The 24,246-nt window shown below is 38.7% G+C and overlaps 1 protein-coding gene across 1 annotated transcript; it reads left to right on the plus strand.

Annotated features, from left to right (window-relative positions):
- Nucleotides 1-15,077: 15,077 nt before the first annotated feature.
- Nucleotides 15,078-16,013, plus strand: LOC114710082 (olfactory receptor 10A7-like). The gene has a single exon (XM_028894152.1). It carries the CDS (start codon nt 15,078-15,080, stop codon nt 16,011-16,013), a length of 936 nt encoding a protein of 311 aa, XP_028749985.1.
- Nucleotides 16,014-24,246: the final 8,233 nt, after the last annotated feature.

Here is a 24,246-nt window from a genome sequence, read left to right on the forward strand (position 1 = left end):
CCCACCAAGTCATAAAGTAGAATGTACACAGCAGCAATCCGTTATCAAATGGAAGTGATAAATATGTGATTAGGCCTGAGCAGGTCCTGAAGATATAAACAAGTCACATGTAGAGTCGCCAAAGTGGTTTCTAATAGTGTTAAAAGGCCTTCTTCTCCCAAGTATGCACATACAGCCTTCTGAGGTGTGCCCTATGATTGGCTGACTGAGGAAGAGAAGACTAGAGGCTGGTTTACGGATGACTCTGCACATTATGCAGGCACTACTCAGAATTGGATAGCTGCTGTGCTCCAACCTTTTTCTGAGACAACCCTGAAAGACAGAGGTGACAGGAATTCGTCACAGTGTGCAGAAATTCTGGCACTACACATGGTTGCCCATTTTTTCATGGAAGGAGAAATTACCAGATGTGCAATTGTTTATTGACTTATGGGGTATAGCCAATGGGTTGGTTGGATGGTTGGGAACTTTAAGGAAGCATGATTGGAAAATTGGTGAGAAGGACTTTTGGGGAATGAATATGTGGATAGATTACTTTGAATAGGCAAAGGATGTGTTCATGTAAATGCTCAGCAAAAAGTGACTTCAGTAGAGAAGAAGTTCAATCATCAGTAGATAGCATGACTCATTCTGTGGATAGTCAATCTCTCTCCCTAGACATCCCTGTCATTGCCCAATGGGCCTATGGAAAAAAATGATTATAATGGCAAAGATGGAGGTTATATGGGGTCACATTAACATGGATTTCCATTTACTAAGACTGACGTGACTACAGAAACTGCTGAAGGCCAGATCTGCCGATAGCAGAGAACAACTCTCAGTCCCTAATATGCCACCATTCTCCCAGTGTGACCAGCATAGATTCTGATCAGTCTTAATAATAAAAACCTGGAGTCAGATATCAGGGTAGATGCTGAAGGACCAGAGAAGTAAAGCAGCCACAGTCACCTCTTATCTCTCCAACTCCTCAGCCAAAAAAGGATTGAGCTCCTCTCTCTGCCCACCTTATATTCCTCTCTCCACCCAGTCATGTCACTTCCTGTCTGTCTGTATAGACCTCCAGGCCTCTATGGTTAACTAGTTGCTAGTTCCATGCTCTGATCTTCAGGAAAGCTTTATTTGTTAGAGTGCAAACAAAATATCGGCACACCAGCCAGCAACCTAGTGGCAGTTTGATAACATTGGACCACTTTCTTCATAGAAAGTAAAATTCTTTGCCCTTACTGGAATAGATACTGTTGTGAATTTGCCTTTTTGGATTTAACACATCTGCCAAAACTTACCAAATGCATTATCCACCATCATGGTATTGCATACAGTATTTCTTCTGACCAAAGAACTCAATCCATAGCCACAGAAGTGTGACAATGGGCCTATGCTCATGGAATACACTGTTTTTACCATTTCCCCCACAATCTTGATATATTTGGTTCAATACAATGATGGAATGACCTCTTGAAGACAAAAATATAGCATCAATTAGGTGACAGAAGTCTAGAGGGCTAGAGTAGGGTTCTCTACAAGGCAGTATATGCTTTTAAATAAGTATCCAATATATGGTACAACTTATCTCATATCAGGATCTACAGGTCCAGGGAATGGTTCCACTCACTACCACCTCTAGTGACCAACTAGGGAAAGTTTTGTTTCCTCTTCTTGTAACCTTGCTGGTCTTGAAGTTTTAGTTCTAGACAGGGAGCACTCACCAAAACTTGACTTTAAGAGCTCTTTTATCTTGGATTTTCTTTCTCTAATAATGTAAGAAAAAAAATTATGCTGTTTGAATCACCAGAACACAGTGCTTTGTAATGCTTTTGAGTGCCCTTGAGGATACCATCATCATCCCCACTTTGCAACTTCAGCAACAGAAGAAGAAACTTGATTGGATAACGAGGCACAAAAGGTGGAATCTGTAATTCAATTTGTGAGACACTGAAATCAAGACCCTGTACAAGATTTTATGCAAAATATTGTTTTCTCTTCTCTTTCTTCTTATCTACTTGTCTTTATTACAGAATTTCAAGAACAAACTGAAAGTCCATATTTTGATATAATAATGGCTCATGATAAAAGATTGGTGATTCATCAGCTTCCCCTTCAGAATCATTGTCGGGAAAAGGCATAAATAACAGGTGGTACCTGTCCTTCCAGCATTGAACTCAGCTTCTATAGAAAAAGATTGACAATTAAGTGGGTATAGCATAGGTAGACACGAAACTGCTCTTTAGCTATGTGGACTTTTATTATTCAGGATAAGTTTCATTAGACATGTCTTTGCATTTTTCTCCACAGACTGAGATACACACACACACACACACACACACACACACACACACACACACATTTACTTCATTTATAGGCCACAGTATGTTTACATCCAAAATACTTGCACCAAGGCTGAGGATATAGTTCAGTGGTAATTTTTTTACCTTGAATACATAAGTATTCGAATCAATCCTCAGAAACTCTTCTTTTTATTGAAAAGAATTTTATACAAAATATTTTGATCATATTATTTCTCTCCTCCAACATCTCCCAGGTCCTCCCTACCCACCCCCCTCCTCTCACAACTTAAAAAATAAAATAAAATCAGAACAAACAATAAACACACCAATAAGACAAAAAAATTACCAAACCAAAACAAAATAAAAGCACACAAACTAACATGAATTCTGTACAGAAACACACAACTGGACAAGGTGCAGAGAATAAGAGACTTTGGAGCAGTCATTCTTTTTTTTTTTTTTTTAGAAAATTTATTTTACAACATCATTTAGTTCAACATAATAGCCACAGATACCCTGTTCTCCCACTCTCGCCCCCCTTCCCCCTCCCCCCACCCCACCCCTCATTCCCACCTCCTCCAGATCAAGGTCTCCCCCAAGGACCGGGATCGACCTGGTAGACTCAGTCCAGCCAGTTCCAGTCCCCCCCTCCCAGACCAAGCCAAGTGTCCCTACATAAGTCCCAGGATTCAAACAGCCAACTCATGCAACGAGCCCAGGACCCGGCACAAACACACAGCTGTCTCCCAAACAGATCAAGCCAAATGACTGTCTCACCCGTTCAGGGGCCTGATCCAGTTGGGGGCCCCTCAGCCTTTGGTTCATAGATCCTGTGCTTCCATTCATTTGGTTATTTGTCCCTGTGCTTTATCCAACCTTGGCTTCAACAATTCTCGCTCATATAAACCCTCTTCTTTCTCACTAATTAGAATCCCAGTGCTCCACCAGGGGCCCAGCCCTGGATGTCTGCATCCAGATTCCTCAGACCTTCCTTGGATGGGGTTTATGGCACAACTAATAGGGTGTCTGGCCATCCCATCACCAGAGTAGGTCAGTTCCTGCCGTCTCTCGACCATTGCCAGCAGTCTTTTGTGGGGGTATCTTTGTGGATCTCCGTGGGCCTCCCTAGCTCTCTGCTTCCTCCCCTTCTCATGTGGTCTTCATTTAACATGGTCTCCTATTCCTTGTTCTCCCTCTCTTTTCTTGATCCAGCTAGGATCTCCCACTCTCTTTCCCTCGACCGTCGCCCTTCATTGTTCCCACTCATGACCAGGCTGTTCATGTAGATCTCATCCATTTCTTCGTGTCTTTTTTGGGGTCTCGTTTTCCAGGTAGCCTCACTGGTGATGTGAGTAGCAGTCCAGTCATCCTTGTTCCACATCTAGCATCTTCCTATGAGTGAGTACATACCATATTTGTCTTTCTGAGTCTGGGTCACCTCACTCAGGATGATTTTTTCTAGATCGATCCATTTGTCTGCAAACCTCATGATGTCATTGTTTTTCTCTGCTGAGTAGTATTCCATTGTGTATATGTGCCACAATTTATTTATCCATTCTTCAGTTGAAGGGCATCTAGGTTGTTTCCAGGTTTTGGCTATTACAAACAATGCTGATATGAACATAGCTGAGCAAGTGCTCTTGTGGTATGATTGAGCATTTCTTGGGTATATGCCCAGGAGTGGTATAGCTGGATCTTGGGGGAGATTGATTCCCAATTTTCTAAGAAAGCGCCATATTGATTTCCAAAGTGGTTGTACAAGTTTGCATTCCCACCAGCAGTGGAGGAGAGTTCCCCTAGTTCCACAACCTCTCCAGCATGAAGTGTCTTCAGTGTTTTTGATCTTAGCCACTCTGACAGGCGTAAGGTGGTATCTCAGAGTTGTTTTGATTTGCATTTCCCTGATGATTAGGGATGTTGAGCAATTCCTTAAATGTCTTTCAGCCATTTGGGTTTCCTCTGTTGAGAATTCTCTGTTTAATTCTAAAGCCCATTTCTCAATTGGACTGTTGGTCGTTTTGATGTCTAATTTCTTGAGTTCCTTATATATTCTGGATATCAGTCCTCTGTCACCTGTGGGGTTGGTGAAGATCTTTTCCCATTCTGTAGGCTGTCGCTTTGCCTTGTTGACCGTATCCTTTGTGGAGCAGTCATTCTTAAGTGATAAAGTGACATGTCTTCATCAAACCCCTCACCTTGGGATATATGCAAATGAGGAAGCATAATATTGCAATAGCCAGAGGTGGTGATGACACCAAGAATATAGTGTCTTCAATACACAGCAGGACTGATGCACATATGAACTCAGAGACTATGACAGCATGCATAAGACCTGCACAAGTTCAAACCAGACAAGATTCTCAAATGGAGAAAGGGAAGTAAATGGACACAAAGTCCTGTTCTTAATCAAGAGTCTATTTGTAAGTGATACTAACTATGAAAATGTGTCAGGTCCTTCCTGACCTGACAAACAATCCTGAATAGGGAGTGAAGATTGAGAAAAAACAGATTGGAAAAGCAGAGGCATAGACATAAAAGAAAAAGACAGAGAGATGGAATAGGTTCAGGAGGGCTCCGAGTCAATAGCACAGCAGCCCCAAGTTTATTTTTCAAAGACTTTTTTATACCCAAAGCAAGGGGGGCAAAAGACCTCCCCATCTCAAGGACACCATGGTTCACGGAACAAACAAGCATAAACACCTCCTTAAATCTCAAGACATCTGGCAATCATGCTTTTGGCCAAACATCCTGTTAGATTGTCTTAAGGAATAAAGACAATCTTGAACTCTTTGACCTTGAGTCAAGATGGAATTAAGCCATACACTGGAGTCACTATGGGATCCTAAAATTCTTTTTAAATTTATTTTTTAAAGCTCCTTTGTATCTCAGACGTCTTATGTTGCCTTTTTAACCAACCAGTCTTACCTGTCTTTGGTACATGAGTTCAATCATTCATGCCCTGTCTTAAGATGAAAGATGGTGAAAAGGACTCACCCATCTTTACCAGCCTCTGGAAAATTTCAAGGGAGGGTGCAGAGCTTAATTCTATGTAGCTTTGAATCAACTTTCCATGGAGAGTTCACAAATAGCTTGATAATAACAGGTAAGCAAATAATCCTTAGCAATACACATGTTCCCATGGTTGCAATACGTCCTAAATAAGGAGTAAAGGATGACTAAGGTGGAATGCCTTTTTAAATTGGTCCGGGATGTCTACAGCAGTTTTAGCTGCATAAAAATCCAACTTTGCCTTATTTAAATCAGTAATTTCCTGATGCAACCACATCAAATCTAAGGATTCATTAGTATCATGCCAAATTCCTCTCAGATGAGCCCTTTTCTCATCCAGTAACCTTCTATTTCATTGTAAATAGAAGAGGTTACTAGCGTTAACAGGTTAACACCATAATTCTACTTAGATTATTAACAATGTACACACAATTGATTAAATTATAATTCTCATAACTTTGATCCAAATCAAGGGGCAAGAAAATGTTTTTGTGGTGGAAGAAGTATGAGTAGCTCCAGTCCTTGAGTACAAAATACCAGCAGCAAGACCTTTATCCTACTCCTATTCATCAGTACATATACAAATTTAAAATAAAGAGGGTGGTGACTGAGAATGTAACTCTCCCTCTTTTTAAAATTATATATATATATATATATATATATATATATATATATATATATATATAATATATATATATATATATATATATATATATTTAAAGCTGCATCTTGAGCCTGGGCAGAAAAGCAGACCTCTCCATTCCTACACGGAACAGTTTGTGAGTCACCACAGTTGATCAGAAAGCCAGTTCTGATACCAGTCTTAACATTTTTCACTGAAAGCTCAAAATCAGGACTCGGTTTGCCAGCTGCCCTGAAGTCCTTGTATGCTGCCCATGCCACAGTGCAAACCATTCCCATTGTGTTTTTCAGTTTTGTGTTTATCCAAAAATGCACCCATGTTTAGTCAAGAATCTGAGGCAAGGTGCTGGGGAGGTGAGGTCTCATGCGCTGGCCTGCTGCAAGGCCAGCTGCATTGCTTCTGCTGCCGGCCTGCCTGCCCAGGGTCCCGGTGTCCTGCGTCCTGAAGGTTCTCAACTGCCTCATGCCGCATAGGCTCCACACTCTTCTCTGGCAGCCCCAACACAAGCGGCTGCCCTACTGTTATGAGCCACAGCTCAGCATCGCCTTGGTCCTCTCCATTCAGCACCCCTGTCCCGGAAGAAACCCAGCCATGGCTGCTGCACCCCAGCTCCATTACCTGCTCTGTCTGTGGCCCTGCATCTTTTGCTCTCTCATCCGCTGCTCCATGGATGCACACAGGCAGCCCCAAGGCTGCGCTTCACCTTGCTGCTGAGCGTCCGGGTTCCATCAGCCTGAGCAGTTCCCACAATGCCACTGTCCAAGGCCTCCTTCAGCTTTACAGCTCCTCAAGGTTGTGGAAAGCAGCTTCCAATCATGCTGATCTGGTTCTCACAAACACCCCGGCTGCCTGCATTCTCCCTTTCATGGCTTCTTCATGGCAGAAGGCACATGCAGACCTCTGCTACTCAAGCTCCTTCTCTTGGCACCCGCTGGGACAGCTGTTGCTCCCGCTGCTGCTGCTACTACTGCTGGTGGTGGTGGCAGCTTCTGAAGCCACTGCTTGTTCTTGGATTGTTAGATTAGAGGTGGGTGCTCAGTCCCAGACTGCTTTCTAGTTCTCTTTCATGTGCCTGCATCCAAGGTCCCATGCTCAGGAAAACAAAGGGCAAAACTGTTCTACCCTAAGTTACTTTCTTTTAAGCCTTCACAAATTCTCCCAGTCCTCGGGGGAGACCTTGATCTGGAGGAGGTGGGAATGGGGGTGGGCTGGGGGGAAGGGAAGGGGGGCAGGAAGGGAGAGAACAAGGGAATCTGTGGCTATTATGTAGAACTGAATAGTATTGTAAAATAAATTAAAAAAGAAAAACCCAAAATACAAAAACAAACAAACAAACAAAACAAAAAAACAAATTCTTATACCTTAAGCCCACATTTCTCAGACCTCATAAAAAACTTTTATGAGCCGGGCGGTGGTGGCGCACGCCTTTAATCCCAGCACTCGGGAGGCAGAGGCAGGCAGATCTCTGTGAGTTCGAGGCCAGCCTGGTTTCCAAAGCGAATTCCAGGAAAGGCGCAAAGCTACACAGAGAAATCCTGTCTCAAAAAACAAAAACAAACAAAACAAAACAAAACAAACGAACAAAAACAAAAAACAAAACAAAAAAACCCAAAAAAACAAAAAACAAAAAAAAAACAAAAAACAAAAAACAAACAAAAACAAAAAACCCAAAAAACAAACAAACAAAAACAAAACAAAACAAAAAAAAACCCCAAAACAAACAAAAAACTTTTATGACTTAGTTCTATTACAACTTTAGACCTAATTTAGGCCTTCATCCTCAGCATATCTAGATCACTCACTCAGACTCACGCCATCACTCATTCAAACCCACACGACATACCCAGACATTCACACTTTCAAACTGCTTTCTCAGACCTAAAAACAAAAGAAAACAAAAAAACAACAACAAAAAAAACTCTCAGACCTTACTTGCTGCAGCCCTGTCTTTAGCTCCTCTGGCTTTTAAAACATCTTTAAACAGCTTTCTACTATTACCCTGCTCTCTATATACAACTTATTCCCGAGTTAATCACTGTACTTCTACATTGATATCTGAGCACTCAATTCAACTTTCAGTGTCCTTCACCGGATTCCCTGTCTTCAGTTCCACTGTCCAGGTGCCACATGTCCTGTCTCACCCGACATGTCAAAAAGTCCTGAATAGGGGAGTGAGGACTGAGAAAAAACAGATAGGAAAAACAGAGATGTAGACATAAAAGAAAAAGACAGAGGCACAGGACAGCTTCAGGAGGGCTCTGAGTCAATACCACAGTCGCCCTGAGTTTGTTTCTCACAGCCCTTTTATACCCAAAGCAAAGGGCGGCAAAAGACCTCCCCATCTCAAGGACACCATGGTTCAAGGAGTAAACAAGCATAAACACCTCCTTAATTATCAAGACATCTGGCAGCCACAATTTTGGACAAACATCCTATTATTCAGCCTTAAGGAATAAAGACAAGCTTGAAGTCTCTGACCTTGAGTCAAGCCACAAACTGGAGTCACTGTGAGGTCCCACAAAAATGAAACTAATTTTTCTCCAATGGAGTATATTATCATCTACCTTCTATGGCAAGCTCCATGTATTGTATTGGCAAATATAATAGATATTCCATCCTTTTGTATACTTTTTTTTGTGTTTTTTTGGGTTTTTGTTTGCAAGTTAGTTTATTTTGACTTAGATTTTTTAGAGAGAATGAGAGAGTGAGAGTGAGAGCAAGAGAGCAAAAGAACACGAAGTTGGTGGGAGAGGGTAGGAAGGATCACAGAGGATTTGTGGGAGGGGGAGGATATGATCAAAATACATTGCATGAAGCATTTTTCTAAATAATTGAAAGACAGTAAGTTAGATATGGAGATGGCTCATTTGGTAAAGCCCTTGCCTTCTAAGCAAGAGGGCCTGAAATCAATCCCCAGAACCCATGTGAAAAAGTTGGATTGTTGGAATATTGTTGTAATCTCACTTGGGACTATGTAGATACATGGATTCCTGGGGTTTGATGAGCAGTCAATATAACTATTTGATGAATTCAAGTCCAGTGATAGACTGTGTCTCACAAAAACCCATGATAGACTGTGCTATGTGAGGAATGACAGCTTAAGTTCTCCTTTGTAACTCAGATTAGGCCCAACTCAAAATCCTTTTGCTTTTACCAGGTAAGTATCAGTATTGATAGTATGTATGTATCATCAGGTCCAAATCTTGACTATAATTTTTCAAAATACAATGTGCTCATAGAATTAGGTTCTGCTCAAAAGCTATTGTCTTTCTTTTTCAATAGATATTAAAAACCTTATCTGCTATCTTAGTGGTCACTATGATGAGAAGGAGGTTAGATTGGATATAGGGCCTTTACATTTATATCTTGGGTTTTTATAGTGTAGCTCTCTGATAACTATCTGCTGGAATACTTTTTATTGCCTCATTAGTTGAACAAGAATAATTGCAACTGCTAATTAAAACTACTGTAAAAGTTATAGGATATGGTGTTGTAAAATCCCTTATTAAAGAATACAACACTTGGAAATTACTAAATAAATTAATGAGCTTCTAATAGAAAGAACATTAGTATCATAGGACATATTGCTGATTCTATAGCTGTATAATATTCAAATTTGGTAAGACAAGGTTTCCTCTTCTTCAGGTAGTCCAACTAATTTAGATGCAAATGGAGTCTAATATACTTTCAATTTATTCACATAGTAGAAATGCAATTATTTTCATTTCTATGCACAGAAATTCTAAATTTATTTCTTACTGCACAGCAGCTGAACAGTGTCATAGACTTCTTAAAATTAATCTTCACTTTGATATGTGAGGATGCATTTTTTAGGTATTGCTGTTCCTGTGTATGCACTCAAGTTTTAAATTAATCTTAGGGGCCATTGTGTAAAATGATGGGTTTCTCTTTTGACATTTTCACTAGTTTACATAATACACAATCACCTGTTTCTTGATTCTTGGAGAACCTATTTCATGGATCTAGATTAGTTCATGGCTCTGTAAAGTCTCTCTGACATTGATACATTATTGAATTTCTAAATTTAAACTAGTTCTCTTGTCCTAGAACCACAGGGATTGAAGGATTAATGATCATCTTTTTGACAATGGAAAAATTTATTCAAAGTATGTGCACAAATATCTAAGAGAAGGACAATAACCAAACACATCAGTCAGGATTTCCTCAGTACAAATAATTAAATTTTAATTATTGGGCTGGGACATTTTCCCTTAAGAATTTAAAATTCAGTTGTCTAACATGATAAAGAACTGAGATGCTTTAGAAATTTTATTATGTTCACACTAACTGTTTCTTTCATTATATAAAGAGGCTGAACTGCATTCTAGTAATATTATTATTACAAAATCATTTCTGTGAAGTTGTGCTTACTTGTATGTGAATTTCACCAGCATTGTACCTTAAGGCCTTTTATCTACATTTATACATGAAGAGGGCAGGTACAACATAGATTATTTCCATGTATTTCTTATGATTTGGAGCACATTTTATCTACACTTTAATTGTAGTAGATTTTGAAGTATAAAATTAATAATTATAATAGTGAGTAATTAGAGTGATTTTTAGGAATAAAAAATAGATTATTATGTGTGTTTAGATAATCCTCTAAAGAAATTACATAGTCTCTCTGATCTTCAGTATTATTGCATTTAAAGTGAGGTATAATGAAGATGAAATTTATGTATTTACAACTGTAATAAAGATCATAATAGGCAGAGATAATGTAATATTTTCTTTATTTTCAGTAAAGAAAAGATCTGTTATGGGTGAAGTTATATACTTCCTTTTATTCAACATCAAGAGTTATTTAAATGTTTATGATATTTCCTAGACATATTTGTTGATTTAAGCTCTTCCACATTTTCCTCTTTACTTTACACAGTTTAAAATTCATTCAAGATGGTTCATGAAATCAATTCCTGGCAAATGGTAATCTAACATCCATATCTAACTTTTAAGCACTACTAATGCTGTATCCTTATTTGTTCAAGTGGTAATTATTTTTCCAGCATAATTTTCATGTCAGTGATAAATTCATTAGAAAGTTGGTTTTAAAATAGATTGATTAACTTTTCTTACACTCATAAATGTTTTCTAAGGTAATCTCTATTATTTCTTATTCCTTAAACTACTTTGCTTCTTCTATTTTATTTCTAACAAAATAAATTTTAGTTTTGAGGAACTAATGACCCATGAAAAGAAAGCATATATTTTGACAGCAAGGCTTATATGAGCCAAAGTAGACTATAAATGTCTTTACAGTAATATGTTGAACATTCATAGTATGATTATATTGAGTTCAGATTTTAGTAATCTGCATGTAGTAGTGTGTGCCTATAATTATACCACTTGAGAGCTAGAGAGATGAGGATCAGGGGCTCAAGGCCAACTTCAGCTAGATATGATGCTTAAGGATAGACCGATTCACATGAGATTCTGTCTTTAAACAAATAATCATAAAAAGAACAACAATATTTGTAGCAAATTGAGTCAATTTGGAGTGCATAAAATATTATTTGCTGTAATTTGTAAAATTCTCTGTTAAATGCTGTACTAAACTTCTGGACATATTCTGCAACAATATCTACATCATCTCATAATACTTAATTAATTAATACTAACATAACTCTCATTTATCAAAGGACAAGAATAAACTCAGCCTGCCCAAATGACGTGGTACTGTGTATTGGGCTCATCATTCATAGTCTTGTCTTCTTTTCCAGAATTTTCTCTTTTAATCCCTACAATATATTGTTTTGAAAAATTATCCCTGGAAAGAAGTAGTTACAAAAAAAAAAAACAAAAGTAACCCTGATGTCCACCAAATATAGCAACCAAATATAAGTGATAAACAACTTGATTACATCAGAAAACATATTGAGTTCATATGTATTTGAAGTTCATAGGTAATCTTCATATATATATTTGAACATTAGATTTTGTTATTGAACTTATGACAGAGCATAAGACTTTTCTAGTTTATTGTAAAGATATTCAGACTTTTTGTTACCTGTTCTTATCTTTGTAGTGCATAAATGCAGAATGGTTTGTGTGTATATAATGCCAATGGACCTTACTTGGGAAAAACTGTAGTTTAGCCACACATTCTGATCTCTAAACATCATGCCACCTCAACTACTTCTTAATGGAATTAAAGAGTTATTGAGCATTAAGCAAAATTATCACTGGTAAGTAATTCTTTTTCTTGAGTACATATTTTACTAAATCTTGGCTATCATGAAATTAGGTTTACTCTTCATCTAAGATCAAGACAAATACAGGAAAAAGCAAGGATTTATTGGAGTTTTGCAGCATTTAATAGTGCTTATTATTAACCATGGGCTGGAGGAATATAAGCAAAAATGAACAGGCTCTTAGAAACAAAAGACTTGGTTATTGCAAGAAGAAAATCATGCCTATTGTATAAACAGTTTTCAAAGCAGGTATGTTGGAAAAAGACATTTGATAATGGTGGCCACTGCCCTGTGAAGCAAATGAAGGTCATATAGTTAATGAGGTATTGGTAGTGATGCCTATATGAAATCTACAAGGAGTTATGCAAACTCTCCTGAAACTTCATCCTCATTTTTATGAATTTGCTCCATACTTTGGATTTTATTCTTATTTCTAAATATACTTCCCCCTTTCCTTTGTGAAAGAGACACAACTGTGTGTTCAGATAGGAAGAGAGTTGGTTTATATCCACAATAGCTCTGCAATTGCATAGTTTCTAGATGTTTGTAGCAGTTGAAGACATTAAGTGACTAAAGATGCTCTTTGGGACAAATGTGCACAAGAAGGTATTAAGGAATTATCCTATTATTTGACACTTTGAAATATAGAGTGTTTAGAAGTTTACTCAAAATATTATGTCCTTTACTTTTACCCAATTTTGTGTACACACATATTAACATATATGCAACTATAAATTTGATGATTCTATTAGTAGAAATTCACATTGGTGTGCCTGTGCCTATACATATGTATTATATGGTCTTTCAATAAATATTCTGTATTTATCCCCAAGATGTCAGATTATTAATAAATTATAAAATCATATAAATGCAAATCATTTAAGTGTTTCATGTAACAAAGACTTAGTCTTCCTTTATGATTGCCAATAATTCTTTTTCTGTACATATAAGAGTTCTTTAATATGGATCATGTGACAATGATTTTATAATGAGTTTTCATGCATTGAAAACTTATGATCAATGCCTACTTTTGTTTCATGTTTGCATTCATTATCTCATTTGTTTTATATATTATATATCAGATATTTGAAATAGATGATATCTTTGTTTTTTTTACAGATGAGCTCAACAAGGTACAGACTGATAATATGAATGTGCAAGGCCTATCAGCCAGTGGGTGAAGGAGCCAGTCATATGGGGAAGGTTTTTGTAAAGCAAACCCTCTAGAGTTCTGCACCCCTAGACATCCACTCTCCTGACTGTGTATCATCATGCTGTTATACGTAGAGAAATCTGATCTATTGGAGAAACCATAGATACCATCTGTTGCCACTATCGTTACTTCTAACAACCACACTAACGTTTCCTGTTTGTAATATAAGGTCTAAGTGCTTTTTGGAGGATCTGTAAAGGAACTTGGAAGCTTCCCCCTGCTCTCCTCTTCCTCTGTTGCTTAAGAGGAAAAGAAAACCTGCAACACCTGCAACTTAGCACTTTCTTAGTCCATCATTAATTTAGATTTTGGACTTCACAGTCTAGATATCTTAACATCACTTCAAATCAGGACTTTACCTGAAAACTTTTATTAAACACAAGTATTTAAAATACCTCTAAAGAAAACTGCATGCAAAATGGTATTTTGCAAGCTGTGGTCATTTCATGACTTGTAAATACATTTTTTTTGTGAAAAAGCTTCTTAAGCATATGTTCCATTTCTTCAGGCACCATAAAACTTCATTCTTTATATCTTCCCATGGACAACACAATCATTTAGAGAACCAAGAGTATTTATTATATCTACCAGTGTGCAGACATCTGATGCAAAGTATCAAAATAATATCAAAAGGAAGAAATGAACAAGAAGATGAGATAATGAAAACAGAATGGACAAATGGATGGGTGAATGGTTAGCAGATACTCCTCAGCAATGTGTCTGTGTTCAAGATTTCTTTGCTATCTCATATATTTCTAGGTTATTTCTCTTAAATGGGCTGGAATGAGGTGAGACAAATATAACACTGTGTATATTCTTGAGGCAAATAGGAAGAGCCTAAGGAGCTTTCTGTAAAAAGTCCTACTAACTTTAACATGTTTAGATCCTTTTCAGTAAAGTTATTCATTTCCACTGGTTATAATCATAGATGTGAATTCCAGGTAAATGTAGCGCCATCATATTTTGTTGGTAGTACCAGAATCAGATATTTTTTTGTATTCTCCTTATTGCTACACAAGATTATTCAGGCATTATTTTCTTTAATTTTTAAAATTCTCACAAATTATTTATCATTATTGTTATTGTTTATTAGTATTATTATCATTTAAATGTAATAAGGCCATTCTCTATCACATAGTATGAACATAGGGAAATGAGGAGAACCAGTTATTAGTGTGCCTTATGCCTACTTCAACTGGTTTTCAGCCTTTGTTCTTCTCTGTGTCAGGGTGGCTATGCAGTGTAAGACACTGCAGGGAACTATGAGGTGGCATATGTTGCCACCATGGTTTTACTTACTGATTAGTAGGTCATGTACAGAGCAGTAGCATTCATTACTGTCTCTATGAATGCTATTCCCTCCTGCCCTTCTGAATTGTATCTCTTTGAAGTAGGTGATTTATGACAAAGGATTCAGAGAATGAATAGAACATGGGGTAATTATTGGCTGGCAAAATGAAATTCTCTTTTAGAAATGGCAATAATTCTGATTAATTACATTGAACTATGAATTAGCATTGTGATGTCATCTGAAAACCCTCTCCAGAAGCTGAAGGCAGCTTTCCAATTGCACTAAGGTTCAGAATACTAAAATCCCTTCCAACACTAAGATCTTTAACTATTTTCTTAAATCTCTGGTCAAAAATATACTGCCCAATTAGAAACTTGGTCTTCAGGGGAGTGCCTGATTCTGTAAAAGGTGGCCTGAAGAGATGGGTCATATGAAAACAAACTTCACAGTGACTGAGTTTGTGTTTCTGGGGCTTTCATCTGATCCCAAGGTACAGCTGGTTCTCTTTTTTGTATTCCTGCTTTTCTATATATTGTCAGTGGTGGGCAATATCATCATCATCACTATCATCCAGATAGAACCTCGCCTGCAGACCCCCATGTACTTCTTCCTCACTAACTTGTCCTTTCTGGACATCTGTTATACATCTACCAATGTCCCACAGATGCTTTCCAACATGGTGGGGAGTAAAAAGACCATCCCATTTGCCAGCTGTGCTACCCAGATGTACTTCTCACTCTCCTTTGGAATGATTGAATGTGTTCTCCTTGGTGTCATGGCTTATGACAGATATGTAGCCATTTGTCACCCTCTTCATTATACTGTTATTATGGATCAAAACACGTGTGTCCAACTGGCAGCCATTTCTTGGTCCAGTAGCTTCCTGAGTTCCATGGTCATCAATGTTCTCACCTTGAGCTTGCCCTACTGTGGACCAAATGTCCTGAATCACTTTTTCTGCGAGGTTCCTTCAGTTCTGAGGCTGGCTTGCACTGACACCTCACTCACTGAGATGGTGGTTTTTGTGTTCAGTATAATCATCGTGTTCATTCCTTTCCTTCTTATTATTGTGTCCTATGCCCGAATTCTTCTTTCTGTTCTCAGGATGCGATCAGCCTCTGGGAGGCACAAGGCTCTGTCCACCTGTGCCTCCCATCTCACAGTTGTGACCTTATTCTATGGAACTGCCATCTTTATGTACATGAGACCACAGTCAAAGTCCTCCAGGGCTGGTGGTAAGGTCATTGCAGTATTCTACACTGTAGTGACACCTATGCTCAACCCATTAATATACAGCCTAAGGAACCAGGATGTAAAAGGGTCTCTGAGGAGAGCAATCACAAAAAAGAAAACGTAAAAGGGCCCAAAAGCTCAGCTGTTAATCTAAGATAATTACCAGCTAAGTATGAAGAGAGAGAGAATGAAACATACTTATATCATCAGCTGTTTCATGGTTTTTCATAAAGAAACACATAAATCTATCTGCAGAAATAGGAAAAAAATTATTCCAAGTACACAGTAGGGCTTTAATGTGTCAAAACATTTGCCTTTATTGCATGAATGCATTTTGTTACTCACTGGTAAAGTGTGTATCTCTTGAATCAGGTTGTAAAATGAATTAGTTGAAATTGTCAGCAAGATGAAACCTCTTCCCTCTGCCTAGAGAATGTAAATAATTTTGATAAGAGAAATGCAAATTCTCACCACACGTAGAATTGCAAGTTAGGTCTTTTCTGCTGTAAGATTCCATAATTTTGACAGTTTTATAGTCTCCCTGGAGACAGGACTCCATAGTCTACATTTTGGTTTAGACTTCATGGTGATATTACATATGGCCTTGCTTGATAGGATGTCTGAATCCCTCCCCTCAGACTTTAGGGAAGCCTGCAGAAGAGAAGGTAGTAAGAATGTCAGGGCCAGAGAGAATGGAGGACACCAAGTAAACAAGCCCTTCTGAACTCAGCACTACCCATGAACATATGAACTCCAAGGGACTGAGGTAGCATGCACATGGCCTGCACATGTTTGCACTAGTTGGGGTACTAGAGCTGAAAGAAGTGGACACATACCCCTACCCTAATCCCAAAGCTAGTTCCAATTAATAACCACTTGAAAGTGATTAGTAGTTTTCTTCAAGGAAGCCTTATGGAGAAACAAACCACTTTTAAGGGTAGGCCGCATGCCTAGTAGTAAATGGCCAACACAAATTGAATTCAACATCCTGTTTGGAGGTTCTTTGTCTCACAATGTTTTGTTAGGGCATTTTTTTTTTGTTAATTTACAGGTCCTTTGAATATATATTATGGCTTCTAGTTTTGTGTTTTCATGGGATTCCTGTGTGTGGAAATGTGTGTCTTTATCTATATGTGTTTCTTGTGCTTTTTCTTTGGCATTTTTACTTCTGTTTGTTTTGTCCCATCCTGACTTACTTGTTTTATTTTAATTTCATTGTTATTACTTACATGTCTGTTTGTTTTCTAATGAGAGACAGAGATAGTTTGGATCTGGGTGGGAAGGGGGTTGGAGAAGAACTGGGTGGAATTGGGAGAGGTTAACAGTAATCAGAATATATTGTATGAAAAAAATCTATTTTCAATAAAGGAATATATATGCATACATATGTATTAGACTAATCAATAATTTCATTCTTTTATAAACTTGCTGAATGACTATGTGATAACATATTAATTAAAATAAAGTATTTTTCATAATTATTTATAATACACAAATATATATTATGTTTATTTCCTGACAATTATTACTTTGGAATGACTATAATTTTGAGAAAGTGATCGACAATGACAATGACACACAATAGGCAGGGTGTCCTCCTTTGAGCCTCACATAAGAAAGAACCAGAAGGAACGCCGGGCGGTGGTGGTACACGCCTTTAATCCCAGCACTCGGGAGGCAGAGGCAGGCGGATCTCTGTGAGTTCGGGGCTAGCCTGGGCTACCAAGTGAGCTCCAGGAAAGGCGCAAAGCTACACAGAGAAACCCTGTCTCGAAAAACCAAAAACAAACAAACAAAAAAAGAACCAGAAGGAAGGATACCAGGATGGTGAAATAGAATAGTTGTCTCAGCAGAGGGAGAGTAAGAAAAAGCTCAGTAACTGGAACCAATGGAAAGAGCAGCAAGAGGTGGCCAGGAAGGAAGGGAGCTACCAGACCATGAGCTAGCTGGCCATGGTGAGCAGTGACTAGCATTTACTACTACTATTATCACTATTCTGAAGGCTGATGTGACAAAACATAAGGTTTTGAATTTTTTCTATGGTATGTGAAGGACTAATACCCCCCACATACATTCATACAACACCCCCTCCCACCAATTAGCATATTGATGAAAATACAGTTTTCTGTATTTTGGAGGTTTTAAGTCAGTGGCATTTCTAAAGGGAATAATTATCTGGATTAAAAAAATAGTCAAATATAGATTAGTATTAAAATATAACCAATAGTAAGATCTAGACTTAGCTTAAACTGCTTCTAAAAGAGTTCCTTACTTGTTTATTTTATACTTTAGACTAAAAATAAAAAGTTGAAATTCATTTTTTTGTAATATCTAGCATATGTAATACAAACATTTCTTCTACCTAAATTCAAGGGCCACATACAATCAGTAAAAAGACAGCTCTGATTATGTAGGTCATCACTATAAACATAAAATTTAAATATTTAGAAAGTAAAATAAAAAGCAAAATAACTAATCAAGAGTCCAATTCATTATACAGTACTTTTAGTATTACTATTTGTCTTGACTTATAAACATTTTTATAAATTTTCTCAATATGCACAACAGGTCTGGAAACACACATGATTAATAAATTTTCTTCAGAATAACTTGTTGAAAGGATAGGATCACATTTTAAATTCTTCCAAATATCACAAAATAAGACAGATATGCTAATTTGATAGTGGATAATCTAGAAAAAAACTTTACTAATTAAAAAAAAAACTCAAAATTGCTAATGATATGCAATTTTGTTTCTTAATTAACAAAAAGTTTTCTCTTCTAGTTAACAAAAGATGGTTGCCTCCTAACCCTAAAAGCCCTGAATTAAACATTCACAAATATTGTAAAAGCAGTTTCTTGGCCCAAAGCCACTGGGTAAACAACTGGAGGCAATGATTTCCTGCCTCTCTGAATCCATTAGTAACATTTTCATCTATATTAGTGTTTTTTGTTTTTGATTTTTCAAGACAGGCTTTCTTTATGTAGCTTTGCACCTTTCCTGGAACTCACTTGGTAGCCCAGGCTGGACTAGAACTCACAGAGATCTGCCTGCCTCTGCCTCCTGACTGCTGGGATTAAAGATGTGCGCTGCCCATCATCTGTATTAGTTTTTACATACACAGCAAACTATGATCAGGTGCAATCAAGTAAACAAAATAATCTGGACACCTGGTAGGTCTCATCTTGATCTGGCCAAGCAAGAGTTTGGTCCTTCTTATATTTGATTCTTCTGGAATGAAAGAGGAATGCAATATTTTAGAAATGTTACAGGAATAAATTTACTCACTATATAATTGGCATTGAACAAAGAGGAACTCATTTTTCCATGTATTTTTTAAAAAAATCTTATTAATTTTTCCATTTTATATACCAACCACAGTTTAAACCTAATAAAATGATGGATATTTGATCATTGACTCTATCGAGTTTCCAGATATGTAAATTCCCCATGTTTTTTTGTGACTGTTGCAACACACAGCCTGCATATAGAGGAAATAAATATATAGCTTTCAAAGATGCTTGTTTATATTTTACTTATTTATTTTATTATTTAGGTATCTTTATTTTTATTTTCTTATACTGATTGTACAAAGTAATGAGTTTCATTATGGCACTATTATGTTCACCCCCATCACCCCCCCCCCTTTTTTTCTAGACAGGTTTTCTCTGTGTAGCTTTGCACCTTTCCTGGAACTCACTCTGTAGGCCAGGCTGGCCTCGAACTCACAGAGATCCACCTGCCTCTGCCTCCCGAGTGCTGGGATTAAGGGTGTGTGCCATCACTGCCTGGCCCACCACCCATTTTTATCTTCCTCTTCCCTAGTCTTCTCTCCTGAATTTCTAATACTCTCCTTTCAGTTTCATCTTATTCCACCACCCCTAATTCCATACAAGGGATTGAAAAAATGTTATGCTGTGTTTGTGAGAATGGATACTTTAACAAAATCTAGCATTAACAGAATATATTCTCTTGTTATGAACTGTATTTCTTCCAGAGCTTAGTTGTATCAGTTTTACAGTGCAGTTTAAGAGGCCACTTTTTTTCTTACTGATTAACATATATTTTATTGATTCTTTGGGAATTTCACATCATACACACCAATCCCATTTATTTCCCAGTCCTTCCATGTCCACCATCCACCTTTGTAGCCTCTTCCCCACCCCCACCCCCCAAAGAACAAGAAAGAAAGAAAAAAGAAAACAAACAAACCCCACCTTATTCCTCTTTCTTTCCCACTTCTCCATCACTATCTTTTGTCATAGTGGCCGTTGGAGTTGCAGCATGGCACACAGCATACCCTTTTGCCTAAACAGCTTTACTTGCACATGTTCATTACAATAGGTTGTTGGTTTGGTTCAAAGCCTCTGACTTTTGGTACACCATCAATACTGGATCCTCACCAAAGCTTCTCTTGGATATCCTGCTGTTGCAGATTCATGGAGATCCTGGGCTATGGTTCCAAAGGGATGGTCCATTCATGTGCTCCAATAGGTCTTAGATGGGGTAGATGTTGGGATGGGCCAATTCAAAGCCCTGGATGTGGGCCTGGGTGGTAGCTGAGTTGGTCATTCTAGTATTCCACCAGGACTGCCCCCCTCAGCTGACGGCCAGGGCCATCCCTCCCTCTTGAATGAGGGTTAGAGACAGCTCTACCATGGCCCCAGTGGTAACATAGGCCACAGATATCAACACAATCCCTGGCTGTGGTAGGACCAATGACCCATGCATGGCCCTCAGCTGCAGCTTGGGCTTGGAATTCACTATGGTCCTGAGTAGCAGCAAAGACCATTCTTCATACCTGTATGGCCCTGGTAACAGAGAAGACAGACACCAACATGGTTTCAAGTAGCAGCCCAGACCACCAGCATTTATAACACCTTCAGTGGTATCACAAGCCATGGACATCAACAAAAACAGTAGGGTCATGGACCCAGGATAGATATATATATATATACACTGGGTCTTGAAGTAGATCTACTATCAATGTTCTGAGAAACTGACAAATTAATTTCCAAAGTGGCTGTTCAAGTTTGCACTCCCACCAACAATGGAGGAGTGTTTTTATTCTGCATCCTTGCCAGTGTGAGTTATCACTTGTTTTTCTTACCTTAGTCATTTTGACTGGTGTAAGATGGAATGTCACAGTCATTTTGATTTATATTTCCCTGATGGCTAAGGATGTTGACTATTTCTTTAAGTGTTTCTTGGACATTTGAGATTCCACTATTGAGAATACTATTTAGATCTGTGTCCTGTTTTGTTTTTTTTTTTTTTTTTCATTTTTTAAATTTATTTATTAAATTTAATTTTACATATCAGCCACAGATTCCCTTGTTCTCCCCCCTCCACTACTCCCCCCACTTCCACCTTCCCCCCAGCCCACCCCCCATTCCCATCTCCTCCAGGGCAAAGACTCCCCTGAAGATTGAGTTCAACCTGGTAGATTCAGTCCAGGCAGGTCCAGTCCCCTGCTCCCAGGCTGAGCCAAGTGTCCCTGCATAAGCCCCAGGTTCCAAACTGCCAGTTCATGCACTGAGGACAGGACCCCGTCCCACTGTCTGGATGCCTCCCAAGCAGATCAAGCTAATCAACTGTCCCATTTATCCGGAGGGCCTGATCCAGTTGGGGGCTCCTCAGCTATTGGTTCATAGTTCATGTATTTCCTTTTGTTTGTATATTTGTCCCTGTGCTTTTTCTAACCTTGGTCTCAACAATTCTTGCTCATACAAACCCTCCTCTTTCTCACCAACTGGACTCCTGGAACTACACCTGGGGCCTGACCGTGGGTCTCTGTACCCAGTTCCCTCAGTCATTGGATGGGTTTCTAGCATGACAATTGGGATGTTTGGCCAGGTGGCCTTCGAATACTTCAGAGATCTATTCAGAGGGCCTGATCCAGTTGGCCTGAACCCCTCAGCCTTTGGTTCATAGTTCATGTGTTTTGCTGTGGATATCGCTCTATATAAATAAAACACTGATGGCCAGTGACCAGACAGGAAGTATAGGCGGGACAAGGAGAGAGGAGAATTGGGGAAACAGGAAGAAGTGGGGAGACACTGCAGCCACCACCAGGATAAGCAGCATGTAAAGACGCCGGTAAGCCACCAGCCACGTGGCAAGGTATAGATTTATAGAAATGGGTTAATTTAAGATAAAAAAACAGTTAGCAAGAAGCCTGCTATGGCCATACAGTTTATAAATAATATAAGCATCTGAGTGATTATTTTATACATGGATTGTGGGACTGCGGGGCTTGGTGGAGCCTGGAGAGAAGCCCTCCAGCAACAGTGTTTCCATTTGTTTGGCTATTTGTCCCTGTGCTTTATCCAACCCTGATTTCAACAATTCTCACTCATATAAACCCTCCTCTTTCTCACTAATTGGACTCCCGGAGCTCCACCTGGGGCCTAGCCGTGGATCTCTGCATCCAGATTCCTCAGTCCTTTGATGGGGTTTCTGGCATGACTATTAGGGTGTTTGGCCATCCCATTACCAGAGTAGAGCAATTCCGGCTGTCTCTTAACCATTGCCAGCCATCTATTGTGGGGGTATCTTTGTGAATTTCTGTGGGCCTCTCTAGCACTTTGTTTCTTCCTTTTCTCATGTGGTCTTCATTTACCATGGTCTCCTATTCCTTGTTCTCCCTCTCTGTTCTTGATCCAGCTGGGATCTCCTGCTCCCAGAGGCTCTCTTTCCCTTGATCCTCACCCTTCATTACTCCCACTCATGTCCAGGTTGTTCATGTAGATCTCAGCCATTTCTCCGTCATTGTGCAATCCGCTTGTCTTTCTTGGGGTCCTATTTTCCAGGTAGCCTCCCTGGTGTTGTGAGTAGCAGTCCAGTCATCCTTGTTCCACCTTTAGTATCCTCCTATGAGTGAGTACATACAATATTTGTCTTTCTGAGTCTGGGTTACCTCATTCAGGATGATTTTTTCTAGATCCATCCATTTGCCTGCAAACCTCATGATGTCATTGTCTTTCTCTGCTGAGTAGTATTCCATTGTGTATATGTGCCATAATTTATTTATCCATTCTTCAGTTGAAGGGCATCTAGGTTGTTTTTAGGTTTTGGCTATTACAAACAAAGCTGATATAAACATAGCTGAGCAACTGATCTTGTGGTATGATTGAGCATTTCTTGGGTGGTTCTGGCCACCGGGCAGGTTCCCTTCTAGCCCCACCAGGAAGGATCCCCTTCTCCAAGACCCCCAGCAGACCCTGCAATCTCCACGCCTTGCCCCCATGCCCATCCGCCCGAGACCCCAGCCACTTCCTGAGACTTAGAGACCGGCCCCCAGCTCCCATCCTGCCCTGGACTTCAATTCTGGACCAGAGGTGAGTGTCCTAGCTTAGCCAGCTGTGTCCTGTTTTTAAATTGTATTGTTTGATTTGTTGCTGTCTATGTTTTTGAGTTCTTTATATATTTTGGATATTAGCTCTCTGTCAGATTGGAGATGGCAAAAAACTTTTCCCATTCTGTAGGCTGTAATTTTGACTTATTAACTGTGTCCTTTGCCTTTACTTTTCAGAAGCTTTTCAGTTTCATGAGGTCCACTTATTAGTTGTCAATCTTAGTGCCCCTGCTTTAATGTTCTGTTTAGGAAGTTGTCTCCTGTGCCAATGTGTTCAAGGCTATTCTCCACTTTCTCTTCTATCAGGTTCAGTGTAACTGGATTTATGTTGAGGTCTTTGATTCACTTGGATTTGAATTTTGTACATGGCGATAGATATGGATCTATATACATTCTTTTTCATGCTGACATCCAGTTAGGCCAGTACCATTTGTTGAAGATGTTTTCCTTTTACTATTGCATATTTCTTGATTCTTTCTCAAAAATCAGGTGTCCATAGGTATGTGGATTTATAGCTGGGCATTCAAATTGATTCCGTTGATCAATCTGTCTGTTTTATGCCAATACCATGTGGTTTTCATTACTATAGCTCTGTAGGAGAGCTTGAAATCAGTGATAGTGATATCACCAGACGTACAAGATTACTTTATGTTTTACCTATAATGTTTTTTGTTTGTTTGTTTTATTTTTTAGCTTTTTTTGTTTGCTTATACATGTGAAGTTGAGTATTGTTTTTTCAAGGTTTGAAAAGAATTGTGTTTGGCCTGGAAACAACATAGACGTCCATCAAAGGTTAGAGAAAATGAGCCACATTTACACAATGGAGTATTTATTATTCAGCTGTTAAAAAATGACAACAGAAAATTTGCAGGCAAATGGATGGAAATAGAAAAAAAATAATTCTGTGTGAGGTATCCTGGACCCAGAAAGACAAACACTGTACATAGTCACTCACAACTGAATACTAGCTGTAAAATAAAGGATAACTATACTGTAATC

Source organism: Peromyscus leucopus, chromosome 4, assembly GCF_004664715.2.
Source record: "Peromyscus leucopus breed LL Stock chromosome 4, UCI_PerLeu_2.1, whole genome shotgun sequence".
Classification (NCBI taxonomy): Eukaryota; Metazoa; Chordata; class Mammalia; order Rodentia; family Cricetidae; genus Peromyscus; species Peromyscus leucopus.

Bases quoted from the DNA above. Each gene is read 5' to 3' on its own strand.
- LOC114710082 (XM_028894152.1), top strand. From the start codon at position 15,078: ATGGGTCATATGAAAACAAACTTCACAGTGACTGAGTTTGTGTTTCTG.